The following is a 15952-nucleotide window of genomic DNA, read 5'->3' as shown; positions in this document are numbered from 1 at the left end:
ATGAGTATGAGTGTGAGTGTACAGTTTTGCGTTTTTGTATATTATACGGGGTGTTGTGTTTAAGTTATTATAAAACAAGGTCGCTTTTCTCGTGATCGGAATATTGTTTCGCGCTCTCGGGTTATAATTCGCGTTTTCAATTTATTTTTAATTGATCGTTGTACAGCCCGGAGTATTCGTCGGTCCCTCGCGGAGTGTCGTTTTCTGTTTCGTTAGCCGTGACTGATAGTGCGTGCGCTACTGCACGCAATTCGGGAAATTGGCATCTGCTGCTTGAGATTCGCGTTACGCCGGATTGTGCGACGCGTATTTTAGTAGTTTTAAAGTCCTATTCGAACAATTTTTCCTTGTTTTATAATAATTTAAACTAGGTATGAGTGATGTGTAGAATGCATCAAAAATTTTTAACCACACCGGTTGTACTTGCAGAAAATATGAAAAGTATATACAACCGACAGTCCGCAGTCTGTTTAAGTGGGACGGAAAATTTTTGTTGCATTTTACATTAAAAATTTATATTATATTATATCTTGAAAATGTCGGATTTCGTACTACTTAAAATTATTTAAGACTCCGCGATGTTACCGAGAAGCGGATCTGCGATATCTTAGCCGACAACGTCACGAAAGAACAGGACAGACAGTGTATAGGTCTGGCCTGCTCTTCTATCCGACGGCAGCTGAAACGCTGGCTTCACACGGACGAGCCTCTGTATCTGAACGCGTGGAAGTCGCGATTCCGAGTTCGGTTCTCTACGTCCGAGGCATTAGCAGGCGCTACGGGCACACACGGACACGGCATTGTGCCTAGTGTGCGTATGTTGCCCGTCTAAAATCTACGACCACTGGTTATGAGTGTTATAACGCGACATAACCTGCAAGTGTTCGCGAAACATGCGTCATCCGGCGAGCGTGAGGCCTTAAGAATAACTTGGTGCAAACTTCACGGGACGTATGTCAATTCGAGCGTTGCGTTTACGCGGTAGCGCCGTGTAACAGCTGACACGGCCTGCTCTTCCTCCTTTACCGCAGCCTTTTCTTTATCATGAAATTTGCGGAACACCTGAGCGCTCATATCACACCGGAATGGAGAAAGCAGTACATCAATTACGAGGTTCGTCTTGATATTTAAAGTCACAGTTTTTCCTTCGTGTATTGCCCGGGATATTCTACGAGAGGTCTGTATGATTTATTTTCGCACAGGAAATGAAGGCCTTGCTGTATGCCGCGATGGAGCAGGCTCCATCGGCAGATGCGAGCGAGTCGTACGTTTTAGACAGCTTCTACGGGAAGTTTGATGAAAAGTTTTTTCACTATTGCGACAAGGAACTGGCAAAGATTAATACATTTTATTCTGGTATGGCTAATTGATTTAAGTTACTTCGATGTTTCTCGAAAAGATAATTAGTATATCGACTGAAGATGCTAGTAAGAAGCTTCCTTTTCATTTTCAGAAAAGCTCGCAGAAGCAACACGTAGATTTGCCACGCTTAACAACGAGCTGAGCGAGATTTCGTCGGTTTCCGATGATGCCCAAAGTCGTAAGGCACGCTATCGCAGTCATATACTTCACAAGAAGCCCGTATCGGCACGCAAACTCCAAGAGCTAAAGCTGGCCTTCTCCGAGTTTTATTTGTTTCTAATTTTACTACAAAATTATCAGGATTTGAATTTCACTGGGTTCCGAAAAATTTTGAAGAAACACGACAAAGTACGTAGACCGTTGTCTTTATATTTGCAATTTTTGCGTGTAATTAATTTTAATATAAAATATTTTAAAAAATCGGAAATATATAAATTTTAAAAGTTCTTTAGAAAATACAAATGATTAAGTGTTAAGAGACATATAAAATATATAACATGATATTTTGCAGCTTCTGAATGTGGACTTCGGTAGCAAATGGCGTGCGGAACACGTCGATACGGCGATTTTCCATACGCGTAAAGATATAGACAGATTGATTGTAGAGACCGAAGCTGTGGTCACTCGAGATCTCGAGCATGGCGATCGTCAAAAAGCTATGAAACGACTTAGAGTACCTCCACTCGGAGAGCACCTCTCCCCATGGGTCACGTTTAAAGTCGGTCTTTTCTCTGGCGCTTTTGTTATACTTTTTATAGCTGTGATATTATCCGGTAAGCAGAATAAACTTTTTTTTCTTTTATTTGTATTATATTGATTTTATTTTTTCAGCTATGCGATATAAAAAGAAGGATAACTGGACGGTGCTATGTCGGATTTATCGTGGACCTCTTCTTATGATAGAATTTCTTTTTCTAATGGGAATCAATGTTTATGGCTGGAGATCATCTGGCGTGAACCACGTGCTAATATTTGAGCTTGATCCTCGCAATCATTTGTCAGAACAGGTTCTATCAATATATTTTTTTTATTTTAATTATTAATGTGTTTACTCGTATCATTTTCGGGCTATTAATTTTTTTTTCTTTTGCAAATAAAATTAATAACTTGTATAATATGCTATTTGATTTTATCCGATGGCATACATTAATTTTAATTGATCATTATTTTATAATCGATAATAAATTATCGTGTGTTATAAAATTTTCCTGTTTGCTTTCAGCATATTATCGAAATGGCAACTATACTGGGCTTAGTTTGGTCTATTTCTATCTTGGGTTTCCTGTACAGTGATACGTTGGGTATACCACCGTTTGTGCAACCAGTAAGATTTTACATACATTTTATTAATATTTTTCGTTCGAAACTTTTACATTTTGTTTCCAGCAAATTAATTTTAATACGGCAAATAATCGTTATTTTATAATGTCAAATGTTCTTTATCTCACGAAATTGATTGTAAATTTTTACAGATGCTGTTTTATGCACTGCTAGTGTTATTCTTATTAAATCCAACCAAGACTTTGCGACACGAGGCGAGATTATGGACGCTGCGCGTACTGGGTCGTGTCTTCTGTGCACCGTTTTTTTATGTCAACTTTGCGGATTTCTGGCTTGCTGATCAGCTCAATTCTCTTCACACAGTCTTTTTAGATTTTCAGTATTTTGTTTGTTTTTACATTCAAAATTCTTCGTGGACCGACGTTACAGGTTAATTTTATATAATTACTTAACTAAGTAATAAATCAGTTTATGTTACGTTATAACATTTTTATTATGAGTTTTCTTTTTATATTGGTTTATATTTCTTATTATTAAATTTATATTTATATCTAATCGATATTTAAACTTACATTTCTCTCTTTTTAGATACAGAAACCTGCATAATGCGTGAACTATCAATGAGACCGTTTGTAGTATGTTTACCGGCGTGGTTTCGATTTGCACAGTGTCTTAGACGTTACCGAGACACAAAGGAAACCTTTCCTCATCTGTTAAACGCTGTGAAATATGCAACCAGCTTCTTTGTAGTTATTTTTTCCTACCTGCACTTAACAAACAAGAGTAAGTCCTTTTCTCAGTTAATGTATTAAGTTAAATTGTTTCTAAATTAAACTGGCTGCTTCACAAAATAGAACATTACGCATTGTCGACGGAGAATCCTTACTTTTACCTGTGGCTGACAGTTAGTGTGGTAAGTTCTTGTTTTACGTACACGTGGGATGTAAAATTGGATTGGGGCCTCTTCGATAGCAGTGCTGGAGAAAATAAATTTCTCAGAGAAGAAATAGTTTATTCGTCACCTGTACGTTTTTTTTTATACGATATTCTTTTACGTGTATAAATTAAAGCTACTAATTAACGTCTTTTTTTATGTTACAGTATTATTATTATTTCGCAATGGTCGAGGATTTTATCTTGCGATTTGGATGGGCATTTTCTTTATCTCTAACAGAAATGGGATACATTCATGCGGACCTTATGGTTTCCATAGTCGCTCCCTTAGAAGTCTTCAGGTATGCCTTTCGTATTTCAATTTCGAATGCACATAAAATATGTAAAATTGGCGTGAAAAAATATTTACACTAGCAAGTAAATGTGCAAGTTAGCAATTTTTATTGTTGTTTTGTTATGCTTGATAGAACGTTAATTTTTTATAGTTTGCATGCATTATACATAATTTTTAACTATATGTCAATAAAAAAATTAAGGTTTAAATTTAATTTAAAAGTTTAAATAGAGCTTAAAATATTGATATATGGTAAAAAAATATGTTACTCACGTTACTTGATTTTTGTTTAATGATTCTACGTTAATGTCGTTTGCACTCTGTATAGTAATGCAATAATTGATCGTCGAAAGTCAAAAGCAGCGACTTAATCGATGATAGACCGGCCAATCTAATCGCTTATCAATGTACCTTACTAATAAGTCGCTAGAAGGTTCATGTGGAATTACTTTCGACTGGAGAACGAGCATCTGTACAACGTAGGCAAATTCCGAGCGGTACGAGATATCTCTATAGGGCTTATCAGACGCGACGAAGACAATTTCAGAACTGTGGTCCGTCTGATGGACAGTGTAAACGGAAATGACAACGAGGATGACGATGACAATGATGGATTAGTGAAGACTCGTTGAGATGATCATGATGTCTGATACGTTGTAATTCGTTTTTTTATTTTAGTTTTTTATTTATATATAAATTTATAATTCTAATAATATCTAGAAACGGAATATTACTAAATTCTTTTATTGCACAATTTATTGTTTGATTATTCGATGTTTTATTGTTTGCATATATGTAATATATGAATTTTTCAATAATATTTTATCACAAATATGTAATACTTTAATGTATATATATAATTATTGCAATAATCTGAAAAAATTGAGCCATAGAGTAATCTGTACGTTTTTTTCGACAGGCGTTTCGTGTGGAACTTCTTCCGCTTGGAGAACGAGCATTTGAATAATTGTGGAAAGTTTAGGGCGGTACGGGACATCTCGGTTGCACCAGTCGACTGTTCGGATCAAACGCAAATATTGCGAATGATGGACGCTTCCGACGGTGTGATAAATCGTAGACGAAAGCAAAATGTGGATGAAAAGCGCAAACCTATTCGTTTGCTCGTGAAGAATGAGTCTCTGATGGATGACAATTAAAGCGGTATTATCGTCGATTTTGCTTAGTTAAATTTATAACTAAATCGATTTTTTTTTACCGCTGCAATTTTAGCTTTATAATTACAATGGCTAAATGAAATGAGAAAAGCAGAAGATAGAAATATGAGAGTGTTTTCATATTTTGGATGCAAAATATGAATCGTCATGTATGTGACATATAATTAAATGTCCATTGATAGAATTAAAAGATTACAGTTATTTGTAAATAAATCGAAAGAATTTAAAGGAGTCGAAAGGCCAAAAACTATATCAAACGTTGAAAACTGATGTACTTTTACTTCGTTTGCTATCTGTATCTTGTAATTGTATATAACTAATTAAATAAATGATTGTTACCAAATAAAACGTTAGGTTTCAAGAGCGACATTCAGGCATGTATCATCTTATATTTTAATTTAAAGTACAAATTAAGAAATGTTCCGTTATTACTATTATCATTTAATAATTTTCCATTTCTCTTAATAGTTTTAGGGTATAGCAATTTCATCAGCGTTTAACGACGAAGCTAACGAACCTTGCCATTAGCAGCGAATACATTATGAACTCAGAGAAACATTTCGGTCGACGTTCTGTGGATGAACCGAAGGGTGAACGTCCTAGTGAAGTGAATCGGAACCACGGCAATCTTGTAAAACGGAGCAAATCCTCATACGTGCTGATGCGGGTGTACAAAGTAGTGGGGATACATGGCAGCTGCTTAATGACACCTAATGCTAATCAACTGTGCGGTACGCAGACGTTAGGAGAAGGAAGAGGAGGAGGAAAAAGGCGTCCTCGAGAAACGCGGCGCGGAGTACTCGCGCAACGTCGGAACAAAACGAGCCCGATGTGGGAGGGTGGAAGTTGGTGTGGTAGTCATTATTGATTGAACGCGAAGCCGTACTAATCGCGCAAGCTCGCCGTCCGCCCTGAATGAAGTGACGTGCTCTCTCGCATATGGAGACGCGAATAGAGGAACGATAAGACCTGTGCGGGGCCTTCAACAGCCGACTAGCAGCAGTGACGACGACGACGAAAGGATGCTCCTTCAACGGGGCTGCACTTGGCTGACGTTGATGCCGCTTCTGTTGAGCCTGTCCACCGGCGAGCTCAGCTTTTATCGGGGTGAGTAAGGCAGAGTCTACGGCCTTAGGAGACAACATCTTCAAGGGGAATGACACGGAGAAGACCCACTTGTAGCCTTTTGCCAATAATTGCGTTGAATTTTTAATTAGCACGGATTGATAAACGTTGAAATTTAATTATTTATGTGCTCTGCGCGAATATAATCTTTTAATTGGTTGGCAAAGAAGAAAATATGTTATGGGTCAAAGCATCTAGACTGCCTTTAATTTTTAAGAATTCTTTAAAATATACAATAAAACAATTATCTTTTTCTACGTAATATTCAAAAATTGGATGTGAAAAGCAGAGATAAAATATTAAAAGTAACTACAACTGATAAGCTATCACAAACTATTATCATTAAGGTTTTTTATCATCACAAAATATATCATTTTATTCGATTTTAAATCTTATTTGAAACAGAATAATAATTATTTTTAATATTTTATTATTAAAAAAAAAAAAAATTATTTAAAATAAAAAATTCAATATAATTTTAATATAACAACTGATTATATAATATTATAATATCGAGAAATTCTATCCCTTTATAGTACATTGTACGCACGAGAATAATAAGCGGATAATCTGAGATAATTACCTATAGAATTTTCTATTTCCTCCAAGCGCAATTAAGAGTCGAAGGTCAACGGTAAATGCAAGATTGTTTATGATGTTATCAGAGTTCTTGCTCCAATTATGGATGATACTTAATAATTTTTAAAAGCATAAAATTTTCCGTACATGCAAACATACGCACGTATGACGAGAGTACGGGTTGTTTTACCGGTCAGTGATATTATGTAGTGGCAGGGTATATCTCTGTCGCAGGAAACTTGATTGCATAATGAAAACGGCAGGAAGCTTGGCGATAATAATTCAAGTTGAATACAGTTTAACGGTCTTCAATATGTGATATTTATTGAATTAAAGCTAACATGTAATATGTTGAACATAATTTTAATTTTTTCTAAATTTATGTTACACAGATGCGCTCTCGGAAACGTCGGAGGATGCCGCATTGAAACATCTGGCCCGTTACTTAGAAACGCATCGTCTTCAGCAGCGTCTTCATCAGTCGCATTTGCCTACGTTGTTGTCACCGATGCACAAGAAACACAATAGCTTGGACCGTCAAGAGGAACGCCTTCTAAAACTTCTAACTGAAAAGAAAATCACATTGAACGATCTTATCTTTATCATAAAAAACTTGGCGCATCGTTATCGTATAAATCATAATCCAATCGCCGATCAGATCACGGATCGAGAATTAGAGTATTTTCAACCTTATTACAATCCCAGGAGTCCGGTTTACCCTGAAGAGAAACAGCTGAACGAGAACGACGACCGTTTCCCGAAAGATATCGCATATGAGCAAAGCTTTGACGTTTTGGGGACCTTAACAAAGTATTTGCAAGACAAGTATGGAAATTTCAATCACGAAATGGAGACGTTGCATCATGAGGGAGGAAGGGAGGCAGCACCCATACGTACGGAAACGGCAGCGATCGGACCAGAATTCACATATGAATTCGACAATTCGAATCTTAAAGAGGACCATCCATTTGCAGTAAAGCCGAACGATCCCAGATATTACGGCAAGGCTCCATTTGCGCCGGGTAAACGTTTAATTCATTAATAACTTCTATCAGAGCTCTTCACAATGCTCGATTTATTTTAATAAATACGTTTTTGAATTTTTTAAAGCCGAAAGTGACATAAAATAAAATGTTTCTCATTTATGCAATTTACAGATGACTTGGATTGGCAAGACGAGTCGAGAATTAATTGGAAAGAAAAAAAACCTGTAGACGAACAGAGAGTATTGATAAAGCATGAAGATGGTATGCCGAACGTTAATCAAAAACCACCGAAAGATATAACCACGAGACTTGACGTATCCGAAGCGGAAAGGTCTGCGGGACGTCATCCGGTGATTGTGCCCGTCGTAAACCACGATTTTAACAATGATATATATTTTATTGGTAAGTACTAGAAGCGAAATAAAATTGGTGAAACATTTTTTCAATTTTTAAAATCAATTACATGTAATTTTTTTTTTTTTTTTTAGCAATTGTAGCCGGTTGCAGTGCAGCTGCGATGTTCGCTTTAGTATTGATCAGTTTAACATGGTGCAGGTAATATTGATCATCTAAATGGTTGCAACTCATGTTTTATAAAACTGATGTATTTTTGATGTCAGTTTTATGTTCGGCAGTTTCAACTCCGAAAGTTAAACGACCGATTAATTTAATTCGCGTTCGCGAAACCGAGCCTAAGGTGTTGCTTAATAGATCACCTTGCGGTATCTAGTTTCTCTCACGGAATTTTATTTTTTTTTAGACTGCAACGCGGCGCAAAAGCTGCAGCGGATATCGAATATCCTGCTTACGGTGTAACGGGACCGAATAAGGACGTCTCACCTTCCGGTGACCAGAGACTCGCCCAATCCGCCCAAATGTATCACTTTCAACATCAAAAGCAACAAATTATCGCTATGGAAAAGTAAGTTCAAGATCTATATATATATTCTTTCTTTAAAATAATTTTTAAAATATATTTTTGACGCAATTGGTAGAAAATTATGTCTGTCAAAATTATTCTATAGGAGTGATGAAAGTAAACATTTTTTTGAGAATATAAAAAAAATGTATTGTAGTCGCACTTCTGCAACAAGAGATCCAGGTTCCCTTTCGGAAGCGGAAAGCGACGAAGAGAACGAAGAAGGCGATTATACCGTTTACGAATGTCCAGGACTTGCATCTGTAAGATATACATTCGTAATTTTCGTCTGAAACCGACAGGTTTTAATTGTAGATATTATTTCTAATAACGATTTTCGATTATTTATGTTAGACTGGCGAAATGGAGGTGAAGAATCCAATGTTCCATGACGATCCTACCCCGGCGACGCCGGCGACGCAGAGTAACAAAGAAGAGGACCACATATAGTTCCAATAACGTAGAAAGAATAAACCATACACGCGCGATCTGAAGAAATCTTTCCTGGTGCTTAGCTCACTGTTAATGTACCATATCGGAAACGTTTATCCATCATTATATTGAGTGTATACAATTTTAATATTTATATATAGCGCGATGAATGGTGATGTGCATTACGCGGAAAAGAAGAGAGATCGGTTCGACACCAGAGCGATCGATGTCATTTTTCGTTCGGGAAGTCAGAAAAATGCTTACATACATAGAGATCGAAGCACGGCGGTCAAGTGTGCGTTTGTGGTTTTGTGCAGGTGAATTTAGAAATCTACGACTTGTCACGATCACATCGTCGAGCTGGTGAATCGAATCGATCTTGTGAAATGTCGATGGTTCCTTCTTCAAGGAAGTTCAATCCTAAAAACACCAGTCTTTTTAGTTATATTACAAGAGAAATATATAAAAAAAAATGATAGAGTTTATATCGTCTTTTTCCCCGTATCAGGGCGACGTCAGAATTCTTATCACTAAAATGTAATATTGTTTTATCGCGATTTTACGAGCGAAAATAAACAGAATTCGAATAAGGAATGAATTAATCGAAGACGCGTCTTTGCGAGGATACCCAATTTTCTAATGTCGCAAAGTACTAATTTGTACTTTCATAGTGGAAGCCGCACGATCGTAATTATTTTTTTATGACTTGATCGCATTTGGATATCCGATGAACACTTGAGAAACATTCAACGAGTTCATCGGATATGCGTACTGAGCAGCCGATATCAAAGTCTGTCGTCCGAGATTATTCTCCTTTGAAAGTAAAAGACAAACTACTTCCTGAATTTTTTGGAATAAAATCTAAGAAAAAAAAAAAAGATTTTATTCTAAAAAAAAAAAGAAATAAGATTTTAATTCAACAAATTAAGGAAGTTATTGACTGTTAATTTTGGGACGGTCTATAATCACTATTATTCGAATCTGTTTAGTATTGGTCGAATGCATATGAAAAGTTACAGTATTATTGTATAATTACACAATTATGTCACGAAATTTTAACTACTGTCTTAGAGCATACAAACATAAGTACTACACTGTATCGTGCGTTCCGTAGACTATCCGTTTTACACACGGAAAATAGAACGCGATACGTCGAATTGTTTTTATCACAAGACAAATGTCTCTATATGAAATTGCAATGAGATTGTGACGATCAACGTTACGATTATGATTTTAATTGAAGTTATTTTATTTCTAGATACACATATAAACGATGACGGACATATAGAGTTTCTGGCAAACTCATTTATAAATAATTATATACGTTTTAATGAAGTCTTTGCTATAAAAATTTCTTGATCTGACAAACTTTTAAGCTTATATTATATTCACTGATTGCTTACAATGTGTGCTGAGAAGTGATATCACGTATTATCTTAATTGAAGCAAAATGATGACAGTATATAATGCCGTTATGTTTCATTATTTTAATCTGAAATAATAGTCTCCGACTATCTTCTGCTTTATGTGATACGAGAAAGTCAATAGCATGAGTCGTGCAACGTACGAAGTAAAGTATTAAGTTTTTCTTAAGAAAGCATTTCTTTACGAATAACGATCGGAAATGCAAGGAAACCGTTCTTTCTGAACAGTTGCCGATAGGTATATGATATACACCCGCATACACACATACACATATACACACGTATAACATTTGTTGGCTTAAAAAGACAATATATTTTATTTTTCTATGATAACGGTCACTGTTAGCTGTGTAAAGAGAATCTATATCGCTATTAATTCTAAGTCAAATGCAGAGCTATTATTTATTTTAGCGAATGTTAAATGTCTATTTAATGCGAAAATTCGATGCAAAGCTAAGGAGGGGACCGTGCGGTCCCCGTCTTGCGTTGTAGCTGTTACAAAATCCCTTCTCTATTCACCGTTTACGCTAACAATACAGGCATGTGGCATAAGATCTTGAAGTGGTATAAAGAGTTCTTCCTTTTCCTGACGCTACCTTAGTACTATAATTATTAAACGATTAGTGTATCTTAGCTAATGAGATGTGACAATATGTTGAAGCATGAATATATACGTTTCTAGTCTTGTATCGACACTACGACACATATTATTACACGAGTACATTGAACGTGCATAAGTCGAGAGTAATATATGGAAGGACAATCTGCGTACAAATAGACTATTGGCGTATAGCGATTTGTAGCATGATTGTGCGTGTCGTACCTTACCCCGGAGAGTAGAAACTTATTTGTCGATTGAATTAAATAACTTAATCTTCGATATCCCACTGAAATTACAATCTTATCTTGCAATCATCTATCTAAATTATATATGCGGATTACACGCAACATTATTATTTTCACTTCTACCTAATCAAAAACTAGCGTAAAAAAAAAAGAAAAAAAAAAAGACATATGCAAGTTATATAGATGAATGTATTATTATTTTATTAATAAATTGTTTATTTTATAAAGTGTCTATCTTCATACGGTGCGCGCATCGGAGGAACTGCGAAATAAGGGGGAAAAAAAAAATAAAAGAATACGACACCTCTTTTCGTGCCTGTTCAGCGTGTTCTCAGACTTCTCAGATTCAATGTTCTAGAATTGGTGTTTGAAAGCCGCGACGCAGCGCAACGCGAAATGAGGAGAAGCAGAGGAGGGAGCTAAACCGAGCTAACGTTTACTTTTCCCCGCTTGGCGCATGACACAACCAGTTCTCGACTGTTCTCGACTGTGTTTCGTCAACATTGGACCTATCAATTGCTACGTACGTTCGTCGTGTTTAGCGATTTGTGATGCGCCTCAAATTATCGCCGATTATTTCGTAAGCGCGTTGCGGACTGTTGTCAAGGAGAGACAATAGCCGTTCTTGATTGGCGTTACTCGCGCGTTAAGGAGACGCCGTCGAGGTGTTGATCGCAGCTGATTCCGGGCGGCACCATCTTGCGCAACGTCTAAAGTCCGAGGAAACGTAAAAGCCTGTCGCTGTTGACGGCAATGACAACCATATCGACGGCAATGACGACCATGTTGACGGCGTTACATGACTCCGAGGAATACTACTGTTTCCGAGTGCGAGAGAGCGTCGGCTGCGAAATCGGCGATGACGAAAACATCGTCATTCCATGCTCGCCGAACTTCGACTTGGAGAAACTGCGGACGGAGCTGGTGAGTACCTTTATCCAGTCCTCGTCTAATGTCAGGACACTCTAAGCTGTAAAACGTCACTAAGGTGAAACTCACGTTATTCTGAAAGTGGCTGTTCGAAATTTCATCGTTTAGAACGTTTAGAAGTTAAAAAAAAAAAATACATTGTAATTAACCGATCAGTTTCTTACAGGAATTTATTTTCCAGAGCTCCGTGTACATTTAATTAACGTGTGATTACCATTAATGACTTGCGTCTTTTTGTTTGTTCCAGTGGAAGCAGTTTGGTGTACCAACGGATAGGCGCATCTTTTACATCGACGACGACGGGGACGACGTTCCAATCGATTCGGAGTGCGAGTTCCACGAGGCATTAGAGGTACATACGCGGTACATGCACACATACGTACATATGATTGCAATTAGTACTTATAATCCGATACAATTTCGCGCCTGACGTTATCTGATTTCTTAGCGCGGAAATCCAACTTCGAAAAAAAAAAAATTTTTTTTTTTCGAAGTTGGATTTCCGAGTTGAAAAATTAGATAACGTCAGGCGCGAAATTGTATCGGATTATAAGTATTAATTGCAATCATATCCTCAAACCGTTAGCTCATTTTAGCCGACTGCTCTTTTGAAACTTTTCCCGGCGCGAGATTTAAATTCACATAACCTTCGATTTACTTCTGTTCTGATAACTCGTAAGTTTTTTTAATAGCTTAAGGAAGGAAAAGTGATATTTTTAAAAGTATTTGAATATTTTTAATTGTTACGAGGCAAAAGTATATTGGAGAAAAATTGAACTCTAGAAATATAAATTAAGCACGATACATTTAATTGCATTTAATTATAAATTAGATACGATATCTAATTTTTGTATACAAGTTATTTTATCAAGATTTCTGTTTCAGAATTAATTGTCGCTCGGCTACGTAATTTTAAAGCAACAATTTTATATTCTGTGCTTGAATTAATGTTTAAACATTACACGAAGATTTAAGTGCGGTTGTATTTTCTTGTTTTAGCTTGCAAAAAATGCTTTTATAGCAAATAAATCGATCCCATTGATTGTTGGATCTTTCCACGTGCCTACATGCAGCGATGACGAACAATGCCTGAAAACGAATAAGATCTATTCTAAAGGATCGAGAAATATCAATGGCAATCTGGTCTCGGAGCCAAACCTTGATAAGCAGAAGCATTCAACGTGCGAGACACCAAACCAAAGGAAAAAGAACATGAAGTGTGATGAATCGAAGGAGAAACAAACAAAATTGGAAGATGCGGCAGTTCCAAAAGAGTTAAATACTACCTTACGATGTAATTCAGATACAGTGGCACCTTCGTGGTTCACAGAGTACATGGAAGTGGTAAGTGACACGAACAACTGAATATATTTGCATATACTAAAATGATGTTACCGTTTTACAGATGAAGAAGGATATGATATCTATTATCACGAATGAGGTAATAAGAAATGTGACCGAAGTTCTGAATAAACGTATGGATTCTTTTGTACATCCTTCGTTAAAGCAATTGGGTCAATCTCGAAGTCAGTCTTATTCTGCTCTCTCGAAACGACACTCCAGATGCTCTTCCGACTCGAATGAGAAGGCTCAGAAAAGGATTAGGTCTCAAGACGAGGAGCAATCGAGCGATACCTCAATCGAGCGCGTAGAAGAGCCGCAGCATGCAAGCACGTTTGCGGAAGATTCGCAAAAAACTAGAAGTATGATAAATACGATTAGTCAAGAAGTAGTAAAAGAGATGACGGAGATGTTGAATAAACTTCCCACGGAATCCCGAAGCCAGTCGCATTTCCCTTCCTCGAAGCGACTTACTCGGCACTCTGAACCGCCGTTAAGTGGTAAGAGGAAGACGGAACTTCAAGATGTAGAGATATCGAGCGTGTCGAGCGACGATGCTTTGGTGGAGCACACGTACAAACCACGAAATCGTAGTTTAGCAAATATTGCGGACATTACGCGACAGAAGAAGTATCGTGACATTATCGAAGATTATAAGCGGCACGAAAAAGCTTTTCAGAAGGTACAGAACAATAACTGGATTGCTTACGTAGTTGATAATATAAGCATTGACAATGATAAGAAGCAGTCTACTCAAAATAACACACGCGAAGATGATCTCCTTTCGAAGCAGTTTGATTCAGCGTGTGATAAGATTCCGGGGATGATTGAAAACGAGCTTCGCATGAGCTGTTCCATTACAGGGCACCAGCTATTGGATAAAGGCCGTAATAAGTGCACGGGGAGCAACAATACAGATATCGACAAAACTTGCTTTTGGTTGTGCGATGAGGAAGATGACGATGCTTTTGAGATCGTCCAGATGCCTTCTGGAGACAGTTCCGTAACGAATAAATCGCGTCGTGAGGAGCACGCCACCGAGCAACGACGACACGACAACAATCGAGACTCGCCTAGCTTCGAAATCTTGTCGGAACCATCATCGCCTATATACCGCTTGTACCCGATTCAATTTAACGATCAGCATTTTTCATTAAACGAGAAAAGAGGTGAACAGCAATCTTCACGATTTATGGATACGAATTTACCGGCCGGCTCCGTTTTTACGGCAGACATTAACTCTAAGATTTGCAATAAGAATGAATCGGCAGATACTGCCGAATCTATCAGCGCTGATTTGGAAAAACGATCTGGAGGAGCTTATTCATTTGTAGCGGAGACTTTACCGGTTCAAGATAGTTGCTATTTGAAGTCTTGTTCAGAGGAGCGATCGGGTGATCGGCAAAAGAACCCTCGAGACGATGTGTCCTGCAACGCGAGCAGTAAGTACGACGACGTGAGAAACTCGCATACGAGTTACTTGAACGTGCGAATTGACTGCGACTCAAAAATGCAGTGTAGTTGTCAATCGCAGACCGATTTGAATGATTTTACGCAAAGCTTCCATTCGCACACCACGTCAGTTACCGACGCGACCGACATTCATACAGAGGCCTACGATAACAACAAATGTAACGATCGGGTGCCGACAATAAATGAACAAAAGTCGGCAACGATTCCAAGACGTGATCACGATGCCTGTGGCAGTAGTGGCTGTACGAAGGAATCTAAGACGAGCGAAACGCAAAGAAGCTACGGTGGCTGCACGGAGGAAATCAAAACTAGCGGAAGACAAAATAGCAACGGTTCAGATAATTTTTCAAAGCGTTTTTCCGACTCGCACAGTAGTCCACGGAGTTCCTCAGTTGATCCTCCGCACAAGTCAGGCAGATCAAACCCCAGTGAATCGAAGAAGCCGTCCGTTGATACGCCAGACAATGATCTTTATCCCCATATCGTACCGGAAATTCTATTCAATGCAGTTACCATTATAAATCATTATTGCGAAAACGCATTAAAGACGTTGAATGAAATACGGACGCAAAAGGTGAGCGATTAAAATTATCAATGAAACATTGTCTGTTTCAGAAGGAGAATTCTGCTACGCCGAGGCAGGGTAATGTGCAGTGATAAGAAACGTTTTTTTTTTTTGTTGATTCTTTGTCTTTATATTAAACTTGTATTGAACTACTTATAATGAAGCACTAATTACGATTTTTCTTTTATAACTAGCATCTAATACGCTACGCGGGATTGCTAAATAGATTTAATTAGATGACTTAGATAAAGACGCGGATCGGAATTATGAGTTCGGAATATTTAGT

General features: G+C 37.5%; 3 protein-coding genes and 1 long non-coding RNA gene across 7 annotated transcripts; 3 read left to right on the top strand and 1 right to left on the bottom strand.

Moving 5' to 3' along the window:
• The first annotated feature begins 694 nt into the window (after positions 1–694).
• Positions 695–5394, top strand: LOC139107272 (solute carrier family 53 member 1). 3 transcript variants are annotated; one of them, XR_011546489.1, is made up of 12 exons: positions 695–1113; positions 1203–1356; positions 1454–1710; positions 1874–2135; positions 2194–2369; positions 2585–2686; positions 2835–3072; positions 3232–3426; positions 3498–3667; positions 3745–3878; positions 4295–4527; positions 4791–4930. XR_011546489.1 is itself a non-coding variant. In XM_070664719.1 (11 exons), the coding sequence occupies exons 1-11, from the start codon at positions 1045–1047 to the stop codon at positions 5026–5028; spliced, it is 1995 nt and encodes a 664-aa protein (XP_070520820.1). In that variant the 5' UTR covers positions 704–1044; the 3' UTR covers positions 5029–5394. The 3 variants fall into 3 exon arrangements, 1 of the variants encoding a protein (XP_070520820.1); XR_011546488.1 differs by having other exon boundaries at positions 4200–4527; XM_070664719.1 differs by lacking the exon at positions 4295–4527 and having other exon boundaries at positions 704–1113; positions 4791–5394.
• A 138-nt stretch (positions 5395–5532) lies between these two features.
• On the top strand, positions 5533–11065 carry LOC139107274 (uncharacterized). 2 transcript variants are annotated; one of them, XM_070664723.1, is made up of 7 exons: positions 5533–6153; positions 7143–7772; positions 7908–8138; positions 8225–8291; positions 8497–8658; positions 8813–8918; positions 9010–11065. In XM_070664723.1, the coding sequence occupies exons 1-7, from the start codon at positions 6069–6071 to the stop codon at positions 9103–9105; spliced, it is 1377 nt and encodes a 458-aa protein (XP_070520824.1). In that variant the 5' UTR covers positions 5533–6068; the 3' UTR covers positions 9106–11065. The 2 variants fall into 2 exon arrangements, with proteins under 2 accessions (XP_070520824.1, XP_070520823.1); XM_070664722.1 differs by having other exon boundaries at positions 8762–8918.
• Positions 10632–12593, bottom strand: LOC139107280 (uncharacterized). The gene is made up of 2 exons (XR_011546490.1): positions 12502–12593; positions 10632–12327 (listed from the first exon to the last, which is right to left on the bottom strand). It is a non-coding gene; the product is annotated as an uncharacterized lncRNA (long non-coding RNA).
• On the top strand, positions 11205–15779 carry LOC139107270 (uncharacterized). The gene is made up of 4 exons (XM_070664714.1): positions 11205–12281; positions 12535–12639; positions 13287–13631; positions 13693–15779. Exons 1-4 carry the CDS (start codon positions 12111–12113, stop codon positions 15685–15687), a joined length of 2616 nt encoding a protein of 871 aa, XP_070520815.1. The 5' UTR covers positions 11205–12110; the 3' UTR covers positions 15688–15779.
• The last annotated feature ends 173 nt before the right edge of the window (positions 15780–15952 follow it).

This window comes from Cardiocondyla obscurior, linkage group LG12, assembly GCF_019399895.1.
Source record: "Cardiocondyla obscurior isolate alpha-2009 linkage group LG12, Cobs3.1, whole genome shotgun sequence".
NCBI classification, from domain to species: Eukaryota; Metazoa; Arthropoda; class Insecta; order Hymenoptera; family Formicidae; genus Cardiocondyla; species Cardiocondyla obscurior.
The sequence above is the reverse complement of the archived record's forward strand: the minus strand, read 5'-3'. Positions and strand labels throughout refer to the sequence as shown.